The 16,537-nt window shown below is 35.1% G+C and overlaps 1 protein-coding gene across 1 annotated transcript in view; it reads right to left on the reverse strand.

Annotated features, from left to right (window-relative positions):
• Positions 1-10,197, reverse strand: part of LOC123546819 (telomerase protein component 1-like) — a 69,018-nt gene extending 58,821 nt beyond the window's left edge. The window contains exons 1-2 of the mRNA XM_053550483.1: positions 10,066-10,197; positions 850-904 (exon numbers count right to left, since the gene is read on the reverse strand). Coding sequence (XP_053406458.1) covers positions 850-898 — 49 coding nt within the window. The 5' untranslated portion in view covers positions 899-904; positions 10,066-10,197. The remainder of the gene's footprint in view (positions 1-849; positions 905-10,065) is intronic.
• Positions 10,198-16,537: the final 6,340 nt, after the last annotated feature.

Raw genomic sequence — 16,537 nt, forward strand, 5'->3', positions numbered from 1 at the left:
ACACAAGCAAATTCTGGTCTTTTGTCACTTCTGTGAATGAACCATTCATCATCACAGGATTTGTCTAATAATGTTACCTGCAACAATTGTAACATTTGGCATGGTAACTGAAAAGGAGTTACAACTTTACAATGAAAAATTCTCTCAATAACACATGTTAACTTCTCTCAATAACACATGTATTATTTTGTTAACATCTTTCAATGACACAGAACAGAACAGAACATACATTTTATTTTGACTTGTACATAGTACATCATCATATACATGTATGTAATATACAATTAAACATGTTATCACGTGTAAAAGTGTAAGTTAACATGGTGTTGAGGATGAATAATACATTCAATATTATAAAAAGTATCTATTAAAATGCTGCCAATCAATCGTAGCCTGTATATATATAACCGTATACATTTAAGAGTACCATGTGAAGTAAATTGCCAAAAGGTTATATCAAGCATAAATAACAATATTGGTCGAAATGCAAAATTGACAAATGAATTAAGAAAAGTGTATTTATCTAACCATATGTACCACCATATGCCGAGGTGTCAAGCCGCCAGGAGAGGGTCACATTCAGACCATCTTCATGGCAGCACACCCTGTGATGCGCAGTGAGCAACACATGAGTGCCCCCTACCCCACGGCAGTTAACATCTCTAAATACCACATCTGTTAACATCTTCCAACAAAATACCTGTTAATATCTCTTAATAACAATGTCTCTAAGTGACATACTTGTTACCTGAGTATTATCTCAACAACAAATCTGTTAATATTTTTAATATTTCTCAATAAAATGTTAGTGTACTGAAAACTTTTCAGCAAATAAAAACTGTGACCTACCATGACTGCCCGTCCACTTTGCCAACAGTGAACTTTCAGTCCCTGACATGGCAACCTAGTAAAGATAAAAACAAAATTGAGAAAATCTTAAATTAGAGGTGAAGGCCCGGGTTCAATTCCTGGCTACTGCCATTGCAGTGTATATATATAAAAAGGTCTACGTTATGCTTTTATAGAGATCATATAAATACAAAATATATCACTTTAAAGATTTTTCAGTCTTTAAATTTACAGACTATGTAAACAAAATCTACTGAAATTACAACTTTACTCAAAACCACAGTCATGAATAATTTAGCATAAATGAAGGTGAACTGATATTTCCAGTCAATATGGATGACTTCTAATTTTTCAAAAAATGTGAAAAAAATAAAGTGATTGAACCAGTCTGAAATTCTATTAGATATATGCATGGAATAAGTGAAACATTTCATTTTAGGAAGTAGTTAGGGATCCAGTAACCATACCTCTAGTGTTGAGTGTTTGACGCGAGTGGAAATATTGCCCATATGAAAAATATCTCAATAATTCCTAGGATCGTGTCAAGTTAGTTTTGACTTGACCTAGTTTTGGATACCACAACTAAATAAGGTCTCTTATACACCGACTGACCTTTTAGTTACGTAACTGTCCTCTTTCAAAATGAACTGTTTAAGACCAGCACATAAAATGTAAGTTCACTGTTTGAATATTGCAAAGAAGTAATGTCTACGTATAATTGTAATATTATTCAATGTTTTGTCGAAAAAATAAAGATGCTATGCTGAAAATTCCATTACTTCCTTATTCAGCATCGCATTTTGATCAATTTACTTTCGCCCACCAGAATCTCACAGGTGCGTGCTTGCGCCATTTTTGGAAAATCCTTGATTAAAACAGAATAGGCTAATTAAATTAACAAGAGCTGTCCGTAAGACAGCCAAGCTCGACTATTCGAAATATTGTCCCAGAAGCAGGAAAATATTACCCAAAAAGGTTAAATATCAAAAGAGTTTTAAGTTCAAATGGGGGAATAATTTGACCAAAATGCATATCAGTTATGGGACTTGCTGCTATCAACTAGTTTTATAACCCCGAAGGCACATGTGAAGTTCCAATTCAATATCTGCATTAGTTTTTGAGATAGAAACTTGCATGTAAAACTTTAACCAGAATTTTTAAAGTCCAAAAGGGGGCATAATTTACCCAAAATACATGCCAGAGTTATGGGACTTGATCCAGTGAGGTTAGTTATTGGTCTAGAAAAAGAAAAAATAAGTTTCAAATCTAAATGCCTTTTAGTAATAGCTGTATGTACTTGCACGCAAAACTTTAACCAGAATTTTCTAAGTCCAAAAGGGGGCATAATTTGGCCAAAATGAAGGTCAGAGATATGAGACTTGCTGCTATCAACTAGTTTTATAACCCCGAAGACACATGTGAAGTTTCAAATCAATATCTGCATTAGTTTTGGAGATAATAACTTGCATGTAAAACTTTAACCAAAATTTTCTAAGTCTAAAAGGGGGCATAATTTGGCCAAAATGAAGGTCAGAGTTATGAGACTTGCTGCTATCAACTAGTTTTATAACCCCGAAGACACATGTGAAGTTTCAAATCAATATCTGCATTAGTTTTGGAGATAGAAACTTGCATGTAAAACTTTAACCAAAATTTTCTTAGTCTAAAAGGGGGCATAATTTGCTCAAAAACATGTCAGAGTTATGGGACTTGACCCAGTGAGGTTGGTAATTGATCTAGAAAAAGAAAAAATAAGTTTCAAATCTATATGCCTTTTAGAAATAGCTGTATTTGCACCCAAAACTTTAACCAGAATTTTCTAAGTCCAAAAGGGGGCATAATTTGGCCAAAATGAAGGTCAGAGTTGTGGGACTTGCTGCTATCAACTAGATTTATAACCCCGAAGACACATGTGAAGTTTCAAATCAATATCTGCATTAGTTTTGGAGATAGAAACTTGCATGTAAAACTTTAAACAAAATTTTCTAAGTCTAAAAGGGGGCATTATTTGCTCAAAATACATGTCAGAGTTATGGGTCTTGACCCAGTGAGGTTGGTAATTGATCTAAAAAAAGAAAAAATAAGTTTCAAATCTATATGCCTTTTAGAAATAGCTGTATGTACTTGCACGCAAAACTTTAACCAGAATTTTCTAAGTCCAAAAGGGGGCATAATTTGGCCAAAATGAAAGTCAGAGTTATGGGACTTGCTGCTATCAACTAGTTTTATAACCCCGAAGACACATGCTAAGTTTCAAATCAATATCTGCATTAGTTTTGGAGATAGTAACTTGCATGTAAAACTTTAACCAAAATTTTCTAAGTCCAAAAGGGGGCATAATTTGCTCAAAATACATGTCAGAGTTATGGGACTTGACCCAGAGAGGTTGATAATTGACCTAGAAAAAGAAAAAATAAGTTTCAAACCTATATGCCTTTAATTGATGGCTGTATGTACTTGCATGCAAAAACTTAACCAAGGTGTGACGCCGACGCCGACGCCAGGGTGAGTAGAATAGCTAGACTATTCTTCGAATAGTCGAGCTAAAAACAGACTGTATCAGTCACATGGTTTACGGAATACTTCAGTTATTTTGGATTCCGAAAATGGCGAATCAACGAGAAAAACAGCAAAATTGCAGTGGTTTGAAACATTGACAGAATTTATGGTATTTCTTGCACAAACATTTTGTTTTTTAATTAGTGTTTACTTGTATCAACAGAATGTGATCCAATTGATGGGATACCAATAACTGATTTGTTAGAAACGTGTCTTTTGCAATAAAACAAACGCGACTGTATACTTTGGAGTCATACACCTGTTGACTTTCAAAGAACAACCGGCTTTAATGATGAAATGAAATGTAATGCTCAGGATCATCGTCAAAGACCTTTGGCTAGACTAGACCCTAGCCATGCGATTTTCTGTTTGGCAGTGGCTAGAGAACCGGAATCGATTTCCTAGGCAGCGAACTTATTCGTCCGGAACTGGTTCTCTAGCCAAAGTACCGCGCATAGGTTAGGGAACCAGAATTTTATTTCTATGCATAAAGCTGCCGAAATTCACTTTGTTTATTGGTAGGTGTCATGTATATTATTATCTTAATTAATTTTACCATGCCCTTGCATTTATCTGCGTTTACTGTTTCCAAAAGTGTACTCGCCACATACCGTGTCCGTGATATTGGAATGATATAAACTAGTACGAATGAATGCGTGAAAACTACTTTGCTGTTTTTAAATGTTATTTGCTTTAAACATGTACTATGTTTAAATTGTTTAAATATAAAATAATACTGATTTGTATCTGCATCATTACATGTTTATAGATGTACAAACTGATTTAATTGCCATTAAAACTTCATGCGGATTCTTTGATCACTTTAACAAGAGATCACAGAGTGATCTTGGCGCCCACCAATGTGCCATTTTTGAGTGTTCCAAATTTCAAGACTTACTGACTAGATCAAGGTCAAATTTCATTTCCGTATACAACACTTTGCATGTGGTCCAAATTCGAAAGCTGTAGCTTGAGAAATGTGAAAGTAGGTCACTAGATCAATTTCAAGGACGAAATGTGAAAATAGGTCACTAGGTCAAAATCAAGGTCAAATTACACTTCAGAACACAAATTTATGCATGTGGTCCAAATTTAAAGCCTGTACCTTCAAAAATGTGGAAGTAGGTCACTAGGTCAATGTCAAGGTCAAAGTTTGTTTTTGGTACACAATCCTATGCATGTGGTCTAAATTTGAAGCCTGTAGCTACAGAAATGTGAAAGTAGGTCACTAGGTCAATCTTAAGGTCAAAGTTCATTTCGGTACACAAAACTATGCATGTGGTCCAAATTTTGAAGGCTGTAGCTCGAGAAATGTGAAAGTAGGTCACTAGGTCAAAATCAAGGTCAAATTTTATTTCGGAACACAGAACTATGCATGTGTTCCAAATTTGAAGCCTGTACCTTCAAAAATGTGAAAGTAGGTCACTAGGTCAATGTAAAGGTCAAAGTTTGTTTCGGTACACACAACTATGCATGTGGTCCAAATTTGAAGGCTGTAGCTTGAAAAATGTGAAAGTAGGTCAGTAGGTCAAAATCAAGGTCAAATTCCAATTCAGAACACAAAACTATGCATGTGGTCCAACGTCAACATTTTTCCCTATGTAAGTCTATGTAAACCATGTGACCACCGGGGCGGAGCCATATTTGACCCTAGGGGGATAATTTGAACAATCTTAGTAGAAGACCACTAGATGATGTCATATACAAAATATCAAAGCCCTAGGCCCTGTGGTTTTGAACAAGAGGTTTTTCAAAGTTTTTCCCTATATAAGTCTATATAAACCATGTGACCCCCGGGGCGGGGCCATATTAGACCCCAAGGAAATATTTTGAATCATCTTGGTAGAGGACCACTAGATGATGCTTCATACCAAATATCAAAGCCCTAGGCTCTGTGGTTTTGGACAAGAAGATTTTCAAAGTTTTTCCCTATATAAATCTATGTAAATTATAGAAATAAACAAAGGGCCATAACTTACTAAAAAATTGTTGAACCAGTCTGATTTTCAGGGGGACACAACTAGGGTACCAATACATCATTCTGACAAAGTTTGGTCAAAATCCCCCAGGTAGTTTCTGAGGAGATGCGATAACAAGAAATTGTTAACGGACGGAAGGACGGACGGACTGATGGACGGACGGACGGAAGGACGACGGACCACGGACGCAGAGTGATTTGAATAGCCCACCATCTGATGATGGTGGGCTAAAAACTGGTTTGTAACACCTCTGCATTTCTTGTTCAAAGATATGTGATCAATACTACGTAACTAACAGAAATTACTTAATTTGTTTCTTTTATTTTATATTGTACCTTTTAAGTTTAGGTGCCTTAAGTTTAAATTTCAAGTTTAATTTGGTCTGCTCCAATGCCGACGATATCCGCATTCATTAGAATTAGTTTATTTTATAATTCCAATATGACGGACAGTATGCAGCCAGTACACTTTTTGAGACACAGTAAACACAGATAAATGAAAGGGCATATGGCTTGCTGAAATGGTAAAATTAATTAAGATAATAACATGCATGATACTTACGAAAAGGAACAAAGTAAATTTCGGCAGCTTTATGCATAGAAATAAACTTCTGGTTCCCTAGTCTATGCATGGTACTTTGGCTAGAGAACTGGTTCCGGACGAATAAGTTCGCTGTCTAGAGAACCGATTCCAGTTCTCTAGCTAAAGTATACTCCTTTCTCATGGTACTGGGGCTTCCATGATACCGGTGTTAACAGTTTTCTCGCGAGACTTTTATGTTAGCCCCGCCTACTGGATGTTGACATAATTTGCAGAGTAAACCGGAAGCCGCTCTTCCGTATCGCACATTTTTTTGTGAAAATGTAAGGATTACTGGTAATTTATTTACCTTTTAATAAAAAACATCTAAAACATGATTTTTTCACCTTTGGTCCCCACCCCATGTGTCAAAAAAAAATATCTATATCTCCTGTAAACAATGTTTATCATCTGGAATTTTTAGCGAAAATATCGTCTGACAGAATGCTGACGACGTCGCCAAACCGGAAGCCATGTTGTTTCTATATTAAGGTCATTTCTTAGAAATGAAAGTATGGCAAGCCGTTAAGGCAAAATTAATGCAATATGCAAAATATAATGATACCCAATTAAGCCCCAGTTGATATATATATGGGTCTGTCATTTAAAAAAGATTTTAATGTATATTCTCACAAGATAACTTTGCTACTCTTTAATATGGTAGCTGGTGAAATTCTTACCAAAATTTTTGACTTAGATTGATCTAGGTCTAAAAGAAAAGATCTGGATATCACTTGGAAAAAGTATAGGAAGTGGCTATTCCTACGGTCCCGTAAGAATAGCCTCACAGGCTATTCCTACGGCTCTCCAGTAAGAATAGTGAAATAGCCCGCAGGTGGCTATTCCTACGGCTCTAAAGACGGTTTGTATGTCCACCTTGTATTGCATTGTACTGAATAAATTCAACTGGTATATTTTCGAACAAATTGTTTACTTTTCAGTTTCACACCCAGGGCGCCCCCTCCCAATAATTTGACCAATTAAGCTAATTCTCTTAACAATCTTTTGACAACGAGTCAATTTTAGCTGTGTCCTGCAGTTTTATAGTTGTTTTTGAGGTTTTAACAATCACTTTAAAAAAAAAAAAAAAAAAAAAAAAACACACAAAAAAAAACGTTGTTTAACATTTTATGGAACTGGGTTTGTTATAGGTCGGCTGACTTTCAAAATGTACGCCGCCCTAGCTCCCCACTCTAAAAATGCTTCCTACGCGCCTGGATTCTTCCTCTAGTACCAGAAAGACTGGAAAATCATCAAATGACACATTTTCCTGTCAATGTTATGTTAAGCATTTTCACACACAATATGTAGCTGTCCGGCAATGAAAGCCTTAATGCATGAATATTTGATCACCACCCGAAAGAAAATGCACCTACCTTCCAATCAAAATTTAACAGTGACTTAATGATAATGAACATGTAATGGAGGCCAAATGCAAGTGGTATTAGAAAACTTATTTTTCCTTGAAAAGATAAAATTTTTATGCAGCTTCTTTAAGCCACGTCCTTTAACAAGTGCATGTACTTATTTCACATCTGCCAAATAAGTATCTATTGTGAAATTGGCGAATTCACCCAGATTTTCCCCTTTTCAATAAAAACATGAAAATGTACTCAGAATGTGAAACCCCTTATCTAATGCATTGTTTTATAAGAAGACTTATAATATTTTCTACATGTTCACAAGCACAGGCAGTAATTGTGGTCTAAACTGAAGTAAAACTCTTAAAAAGAAACTTTGAAAAATTAAACAAATTCCTTGAAAAACAGTACAAACTATTATCTGATGAATTGTTCTTCCACCGCTATAAACCATTTATCTACCTGGTACTAACAACATACCGGTAATGATTGGTTTTTAACCGATATTTGCGCTAAGTTCAGTGATTTGAATATTACTTCCTTTTCTTAAAAACAATGTAAAATAGCACTTACATATCTTAAAGACGATTATCTCTAAGTGAACTGAAAAAATAAGGCAATTAATTTGGATGGCAAGATATGGGAACCACAAACTGTGGTTTGAAATGAAATGATAATAATTTAAAATTACCAAAGTGCTCCCTGTAATCTTTATGACTTTATGACGTGATTTTGCATATCGATGACCATCTGGCAAAATCAACACCTGTATTAACCTAATTAATACTTAGTATAAGTGTCACGGGTTGTAATTTTTATAGACTGTTTCATCTTTAATAGTAACTTGCGCCGTGCATTAAGTCTTTTCCAGAGCGGGAAAATGATACTTAACCCTCGCGCATGCGCCAAATTTCCGATAGTGTCCGTCAGGTTTTTATTATGTTGTATCGTCTGCTATTTAATTGAATCGGGGCTTCTCGGTAATGTACGTAATATCACGGATATTAACGGAAGTTTCCGAGGCAATTCATCCATGTGTTTGTCCGTGCAGTTTTGTGAACACTTGTCATGTTTGTCCAATCGTCTTGTTTGTCTTACATGATTGAATGAGAGATAGAATGAGAGAAAGATATACATTGGTCTGTTCTTTTTATCCTCTTTGCACTTTTCACCGCCAAAATCCTTCGGCCCTCAGTGCAGTCTTTCTTCTCTTACGAGTAAGATGGGAAAACATTAAAGTAGAATTCAAATTATTTTGAATTTATCTGATAATCCTCAGTTAATTCACCAGACGCTGTGGTAAGAAATATTTAGATCTCTTGTTCATTAATATTGTATTTTGTATTTCTTGACCCGACGCGTGAATTAATGTTTGTGCAATTTTGTATTATTTTATCTTTATTTTACCATGATTGTTAATTTCATGTTATTATATGTTTTAGGCTTTTTATGTAACGGAATAATAAAGAGAGTAGAACCTACGCCGGGATTGCTAATATATTAAGCCCTGTGACATAAGTATTTTTTTCTTGAAAATTGGCATGCACACGTAGAAATATATACTTAATAAAAGCTTAAAAGGATTTTAAAAAGTATTCAACACTTTAGATTTTATGTCTTGATTTTGCCTTTTACTTGAGATTTCTTCGCATATAAATTCTGTCCAAATCAACACCCTCAAACGTTTTTCGTGAATAAAAGCTTAAAATGATTCTTTAAAAAATCATCACTTTAAATTTTATATCTTGATTTTGCCTGTCATTTAAAATTTCTGCGTATACAGTAGAATCTGGCGAAATCAACACCCGTATACGTTTTTCGTTTCAAAACCACCTTATATATAACTATTTTTTCTTGAAAATTGACATGCAAAGTTCTCTCTGGATGTGATACTAAAAGGTAAAAAATTTGTTCGAAAATATACCATTTAAATTAATTCCGTACAATGCAGTTCAAGATGAACATACAAAACTGTCTTTAGAGCCGTAGGAATAGCCACCTGCGGGCTATTTCACTACTCTTACGGGAGAGCCGTAGGAATAGCCTGTGAGGCTATTCTTACGGGACCGTAGGAATAGCCACTTCCAAAAGTATATCTTTGGTAATATGCACCCTAAATGTAGGATTGTTCAATGTTCTTTTTGTGTTGAAAAAAAAACTTGAAATTTGTCTGAAATCATAGACTGTAAACTTACCTGAAGTATTGAGAAATATTAATATCACTGTGTATCAGGCTTTCCATAGTTGACACTTTTTTATGATTACACCGGTATCATGGGAAACAACTTTGACGTGTCAGATTTCAACATGGCATCATACTCATCGGGAATTAATGAACAATAACCAGATAATTAAAGTTTTAAGAATTCAATTCATTATAATAATGAGGAAGGATGTAGGAAGCAGCAAAAAAATAAAAAACTGAGGTGAATTGTTTTCTTTAGTTTCGTTCGTTTTGCGCATGTTAAGTACCCTGGTATCATGAGAAACCAGGCTACCATGCCTTTCTGTTTTATCAACAGATTTCATTCGGTACACCAAATCTGTAAATTAACAGACTGAAAAGTCTTGAAATTAACCGTTAAAAAGAACCTAAATCCGAAAAAAATATATAATCCAGTAATTCACCGTATTCTAGAAAATTATGTTTGGATATCCCCAAGGATAGGTATGAAAAAATATTCCAAAAAGTTTCCTTCATTTTAAACATGTTTGACATTTTGATTTTGCAATAATACCTTTGTGATTTATGTTCTGTCGAATGCTATGATGCTAGCTGCATGTCATGGCAAAATTTCTTGAGAAATTGGAAATTTCACAACACTTGCAAATTATTTTTGTGCTGAGACTTGCAAAACTGTCACCTCCTTCGTGGAGAATACTTGTGTAACGAAATGAACAATAATACGGTGGGGAGGTCGCTATAAAACCCGAAAAGTTTAGGTTGCAAATTCAAATTGTATAACTTAATTACCATCTAGAAAACAAAGAAGTTTGTTCCAGTTAGATCTACTCCTATTCGATGACCACTAAAGCTTAAATAACGATTTCCAAAAAGAGCTCCTCCAAAACTAGAGAGTTCAGTTGATGTACTGGTTTGTGTACTGTAATTTAATGTGAAATTATAGCCAATTCTGAATCTGCAAAACACGTGCTGTTGTTATTAAACATGTACTTTTTTACATTTCATTTAAAGAATGGACATTGAACATCATGTGTCGAAAAAATCATGCGATTCTATAAAATATTGAATTTGTTATCATAATTTTATCAAACCCCTTAAAAGTGTGCTTCAAAAGCTTTTGAAGTGAAATTTAGCTTTAAATTTTGAGGGTAGGGAGAGAAAAATGCATTTATTAGTGAACTGTGACAATCTGTAGTGTTTCTGACTGTTTGAAACGATGAAATAGTCATCCGACTACACTAAAGCAGATGCTGCGTTAAAACATTGATATTTTTCGAGAATAATTTCGGAAAATCACAATTTTTTGGTATTCTAGCATAAAAAACAAAGACAAATACTAAACAGGGAATGCCACGCACCAAAAACGCAGCCTCCCCAAAACGAAACCCACAGCACGCAGACGTGCACACCACAAACACACACACACATACATGCGCGCGCACACACAAAGCCAACACAAGAAGACAAAACGAACAAACAAAGGAACACAGTGGGGCACCGCCTTGGAACGGTCAGTGCCAAAAACACCACTGGGGAGCTTAAACCGGTTCATGGTGCGCACCCAACCTCACTCTTACCCCAACCATGTTCCAAAGACACGGGACAGTGTAAATAAAAGTAATCTCCTCCAGGTGAATCTCTAACACACGTAATGGAAAGAAAAAGGCATGGCATGTAAAACATAAAAATGCTCGTGTATAAATATATAAAAAGCAAGCCTAAAACTGCTGTTCTTTCACTTTTCGGGTGTGTTTTAACAGGAGAGAAAACGTGTGTTAACAGAGAGATTCTCGCGCTCACGTGCTGTTATAACACCTTTTTATATATGCGCGTTCCGTGGCAAAGTGTAAACGTCATTCGTCCCGAAAACGGATAATTAAAAACGAAAAAACGTAGAAAGCAACCCAGACATTCTTGCGCATTTCGTGGAAATCTAATGACGCTGAGAGACATTGTATCAATTTGTAGGGATAACGCATGTTTTCTCGTGTTATAACGTCTGCAGAATCCCGAGGGATGCTGCATATGTTATAACACGAAATCAACATGCGCTAACGCTATTCTAGCATAAAATGCGAAAAAAAAAAAACTAATAAATTAAGACATTGTCACTCAACGTCGTTAGATTTCCATGAAACGCGCGGAAACGTCTGCGTTGTTTTTTCACGTTGACGTCATTTCCATTTGAATTATCCGTTTTGGGGCCGTAATACGTTTACGCTCTGCCACGGAACGTGCATATATAAAAAGGTGTTATAACAGCACGCGAGCGCGAGAATCTCTCTGTTAACACACGTTTTCTCTCCTGTTAAAACACCCCCGAAAAGTGACAAGAACAGCAGTTTTATGCTGGAATATCAGTTTTTACGCGTGTTATGCTAGAGTAGCGTTAGCGCATGTTCATTTCGTGTTATAACATTTGCAGAATCCCTCGGGATACGTTGGTACCCTCGCCCTAACGGGCTCTGGCACCAGCCAATCCCTTGGCATTCTGCAGATGTTATAACACGAAAAAGCATGCGTTATCCCTACAATATTGCTCGATATTAGTTTATTAAAACACATTGTTTCAAATGCAGCATTCATTTTCTAGCACCTCAAATAGGTTTCTTCTTAAAACAGCAAAAAAAAAAAAAAAAAAAAAAAAAATGTATAAATGTAAACAGCACGAATAATCACTGTTTTCTATATATATATATATATATATATATATATATATAAAAAAACATATTTAACTGGTACCCACCGACCTTTTTATGATTACAAGATAGCATATCTTTGACATATTTTTAAATCTTTGCAATATTTTATTAAATTATTGCTCTCAACAATGATACATAGACATACCTATAACATTGAAGCCTGACAAGAAATGCAATATTCTGTATAATCCAAAGGGTTGTACTTTTTGATATTTTACAAAATTTGGTGCCTTTTCAGTAATGTATTTTCTATAAGCAAAATGATTACAAAATTTCGCAATTTTACAGACATTCAAAATTACATATCTCAAAAAGTATAAAAGTTATATGAATGATCTTTACACCATTTTGTTGCTAAAGATATGGGCTTTTAACCTAATTTAAATTCAAGAGAAAAGGAATTGAAATAAAAATTCACACGAAACCCTTACCAAAACCGTTTTTCCGATTTAGATATACATCTTATTTCACTCCGTTTTTGCTCGCGTGACCATTCACCAAAGTTGTGCATATTGTTCTAATATGTTAAGTATGCAAATAGCCACCAGAGTTGAAAGAATTTCAATTACTGGCATAGAAAAATTCCTTGGGTGATCCAAAGAAGCAATATCCCCACTCGCTTAGATTGCCAGTCACAAATATAAAACAACATGAATTATTTTGACTAGGGTTTAACGCAAAGGTGTCGTAATCTGTTCTTTAAATTCACTGTGTTCGACGGTTTTTCCATTTTTTCCGTTTAGCTCTCAACTTATCAGAAATTTTCCACGAAATTTTGAACATTTAGTTTTACACAAATGTTCCTTGGATGTCACTCTTTCAATATTGCAATGTCCCGTATTTACAATAATTTTACATAAACGAATCTTGGAAGAGTGTCCAAATTATCTGCAAAAACATTTTTCTTGGACCTGCTAGGAATGTGCGTATTATTCTTATTTGATAAAAGATGTCCAACAGAGCTTAAATAAGAAAACATCTTCAAATGACACCTCCATTAAAACCATTTATCGGATTCTGAAATAATTTCATAGAAATGTGTTTTTTAAAACACTTTACCAAGACTATTTAGATCTATCAGAAACATGGCCACCAGATGGCCGCGTGGTCACATATCTTTTTCTCTATACGGTGGAACTTTGAACAATAAAAGTGTTTTGCACAAACACTTGTTTTTGTCAGATAGAAATTCAACATTTCTGTACTACATGTACAGAAAGCTGCATGATCTTCTAATAAAAATGACAAAGCTGTTTGAACTATGAAACTCATATGAGCCATTTAGGATCATAAAATGGCCCTGTCGCTTTAATCACTCCATGCCTTAACATATTTTAAACATTCTTAGACACTTGTAGTTATTTTTATCATTTGATCCTTTGACTTTAGTCTTGATAGTGTTATTTGAAAACAGAACAAAATCCCGCTAACGTTTATACGAAAACAAGAGGGCCATGATGGCCCTATATCGCTCACCTGTTATCATTCCACTTGAGGACAAGAAGGTCCTCAGAAAAAAGTCCAAATGACAGGAACAACAAAGGGAAGAAATTTAACCAAAAAGAAAAAAAATTCTTACAAGGTACAGATATGTCAAAAAATTGGAGGTACCATCCATGTTGTACCACAGAAAAGTCGTCTCGGTTTTTCCCTACGGCCAATAATAAAAAAGTTACTAAAAATAAGCTATTTATAGTAACGTTAAAGGGAAGTAGTTAAAAAAAATTATTGTAAGCGAAGGATCTGCCAAATAAATATGTTGACAATAATGAAATTTCAGATCAGTATCTTCATTAGTTACGGAGATATGCCCTGTTTAATTTGAAATAAAGGGAGGTAATTTGACATAAAATCAGTCCATATTTATCTACCCTGATTGGCACAGTCCAACTAATGACAATAATGAAATTTCAAATAAGTCCTATAAGTACTTACTGATATAAATCCATTTTGATTACAATCAGGGGAGATAATCAGATATAAAATAACTCTGGAACCTACGATTGGATCTGATTTGTCATGGAATCCAAGATTTATTGTTGTTGAAGATATTTTGGAAGTTTGTATCAAATAAAACAATAAATGAAGTCTCTATATGGCTGCAAAAGCCAAAATAGCCAATTTTGGACCTTTCAGGGGCCATAACTGTGGAACCCATGATGGAGTCTGGCCAGTTCAGAAAAGGAACCAAGATCTTGTGGTAATACAAGTTGTGTGCAAGTCTGGTTAAAATCAAATCATAAATGAAGCTGCTATTGTGCAGACAAGGTCAAAATAGCTAAATTTGACCCTTTCAGGGGCCATAACTCTGGAACCCATAATAGAATCTCGCCAGTTGAAGAAAGGAACCAAGATCTTATGGTGATACAAGTTGTTTGCAAGTTTGGTTAAAACAAAATCATAAATGAAGCTGCTAGACAAGGTCAAAATAGCTAATTCTGGTCCTTTCAGGGGCCATAACTCTGGAACCCATAAGGAATCTGGCCAGTTCAAGAAAGGAACCAAGATCTTATAGTTTTACAAGTTGTGTGCCAGTTTGGTAAAAATCAAATTATAAATAAAGCTGCTATTGTGCAGACAAGGTCAAAATAGCTAATTTTGGCCCTTTCAGGGGCCATAACTCTGGAACCCGAAATGGGATCTGGCCAGTTCAAGAAAGGAACCGAGATCTTATGGTGATACAAGTTGTGTGCAAGTTTGGTTTAAACAAAATTATAAATGAAACCATTATCGTGCAGACAAGAAATTGTTGACACACGCACGGACGCACGGGCTGACGACGGACGACGGACGAACGGTGATCACAAAAGCTCACCTTGTCACTATGTGACAGGTGAGCTAATAAAAATAAAAAGCTCAATTATCTTAAAATTGTATTTTATAGTTTCCATCACCATTCAGCTACAAATGAGCGCAAGAATATATGTTTGCTGAAAAAGGTCAAAACTTTGTAAATCAAAGTGTTAGAAAGTAATAGTATCAGTCTCAATGGCCATTAACGTATAGTGGCTCGTTTATGACATGTTGACTGTCACATTTGCGCATCCGCCAGAACGACAAGAAGACAACACGAGAAACCATTTCCGCCGCGTTTTCTTGTTGAACGACAGCACGAGGACACGATAAAGGCAGGGCGACGAAACCACAAATTTTGATGTTGTGTTGGCTCCTTAGTTTATTATGGCCCCGTAGTAATAGGGCAAGGCAAGTAAGTATCACATTAAACGATATAAAATAGCGAGTTTATGTGACTTGTAAATGAACATACCAGTTTTATACAGAATTTCCACGACAAATTTCTTACAGTTACAGTTTTTATTTGGCAAATTGGTATTATCATACTTTTGGCCAATTAAACAATTGTAAGTGATGGTTATGGCCAAGACATACAACGACATACACAAGATGCATTTAAGGTGGAATGCGCCCCAAAATTTTTTTCCGAATTTCGTCCTGAAATTTATACTATACAAAATTCAGGATATATGCGATTAGGTTCCGATTTTACTTTGTCGCCATATTGTTCGAGTTTTTTGCTATTGTGTCACAAACATGGCCCCTGGCGTCACTTTTCGTGCAACGCCCAGTTCCGAATGCTCTCAGCATTTTTCCTTTCCTGCGCTCTGAATGTCATAAAAATGAAAAATACAAAATAATTGTCACTTTGCATTTAGAAAATGCTACTCAATGGTACAAAATTCAGCGAAATAAGATTGACGCTTAAGACGTCAGAGGCGATATTGTGACGTCAGAACGGAAAAACTCACATCAAGTTTTGCTATAAATTTTGCCTTAAAATCCAGTTTATAAAAAATCGGCTCGATAAAAAAATGTATAACTTTGGTATGTTGTTTCGCAGTATGTGAACGTCTAGCAGACATATAAATACTTAGGGGTCACCGACTTTCATTTTTCAATATTTGACGATATTTTACCCCTACCCCATTAAGAAATTTCACGCTAAATCGTGTTTTATTTAACAAAATAATCTAAATAGTATGCGAAGTTGCACGTATCAACGGTAAATCGGAAAGTATTGAGAGACATAAGGGGAGATTCGCTAAGAAAGTGTTAAAGAAAAAGTCAGATATTTTAAAACATGTAATAAATTGAAACATTCAGTGATTACGGACATGTTCCGAAAAGAAGAATTGTAGATATGAAATATCTTGGTGAGATATTTGATAAAGGGTGTAAATCATGTTAACGACATGTCGTATCTAAGGATATTATCGAAAAAAAACTTTGTTCATTGGTTAAATTTAAGTGTTCAGAATGTGAACACGAAACTATAATTTCTACATCCAGGACATTCGGAGAAAC

Source organism: Mercenaria mercenaria, chromosome 9 (assembly GCF_021730395.1).
Source record: "Mercenaria mercenaria strain notata chromosome 9, MADL_Memer_1, whole genome shotgun sequence".
Lineage (NCBI taxonomy): Eukaryota > Metazoa > Mollusca > Bivalvia > Venerida > Veneridae > Mercenaria > Mercenaria mercenaria.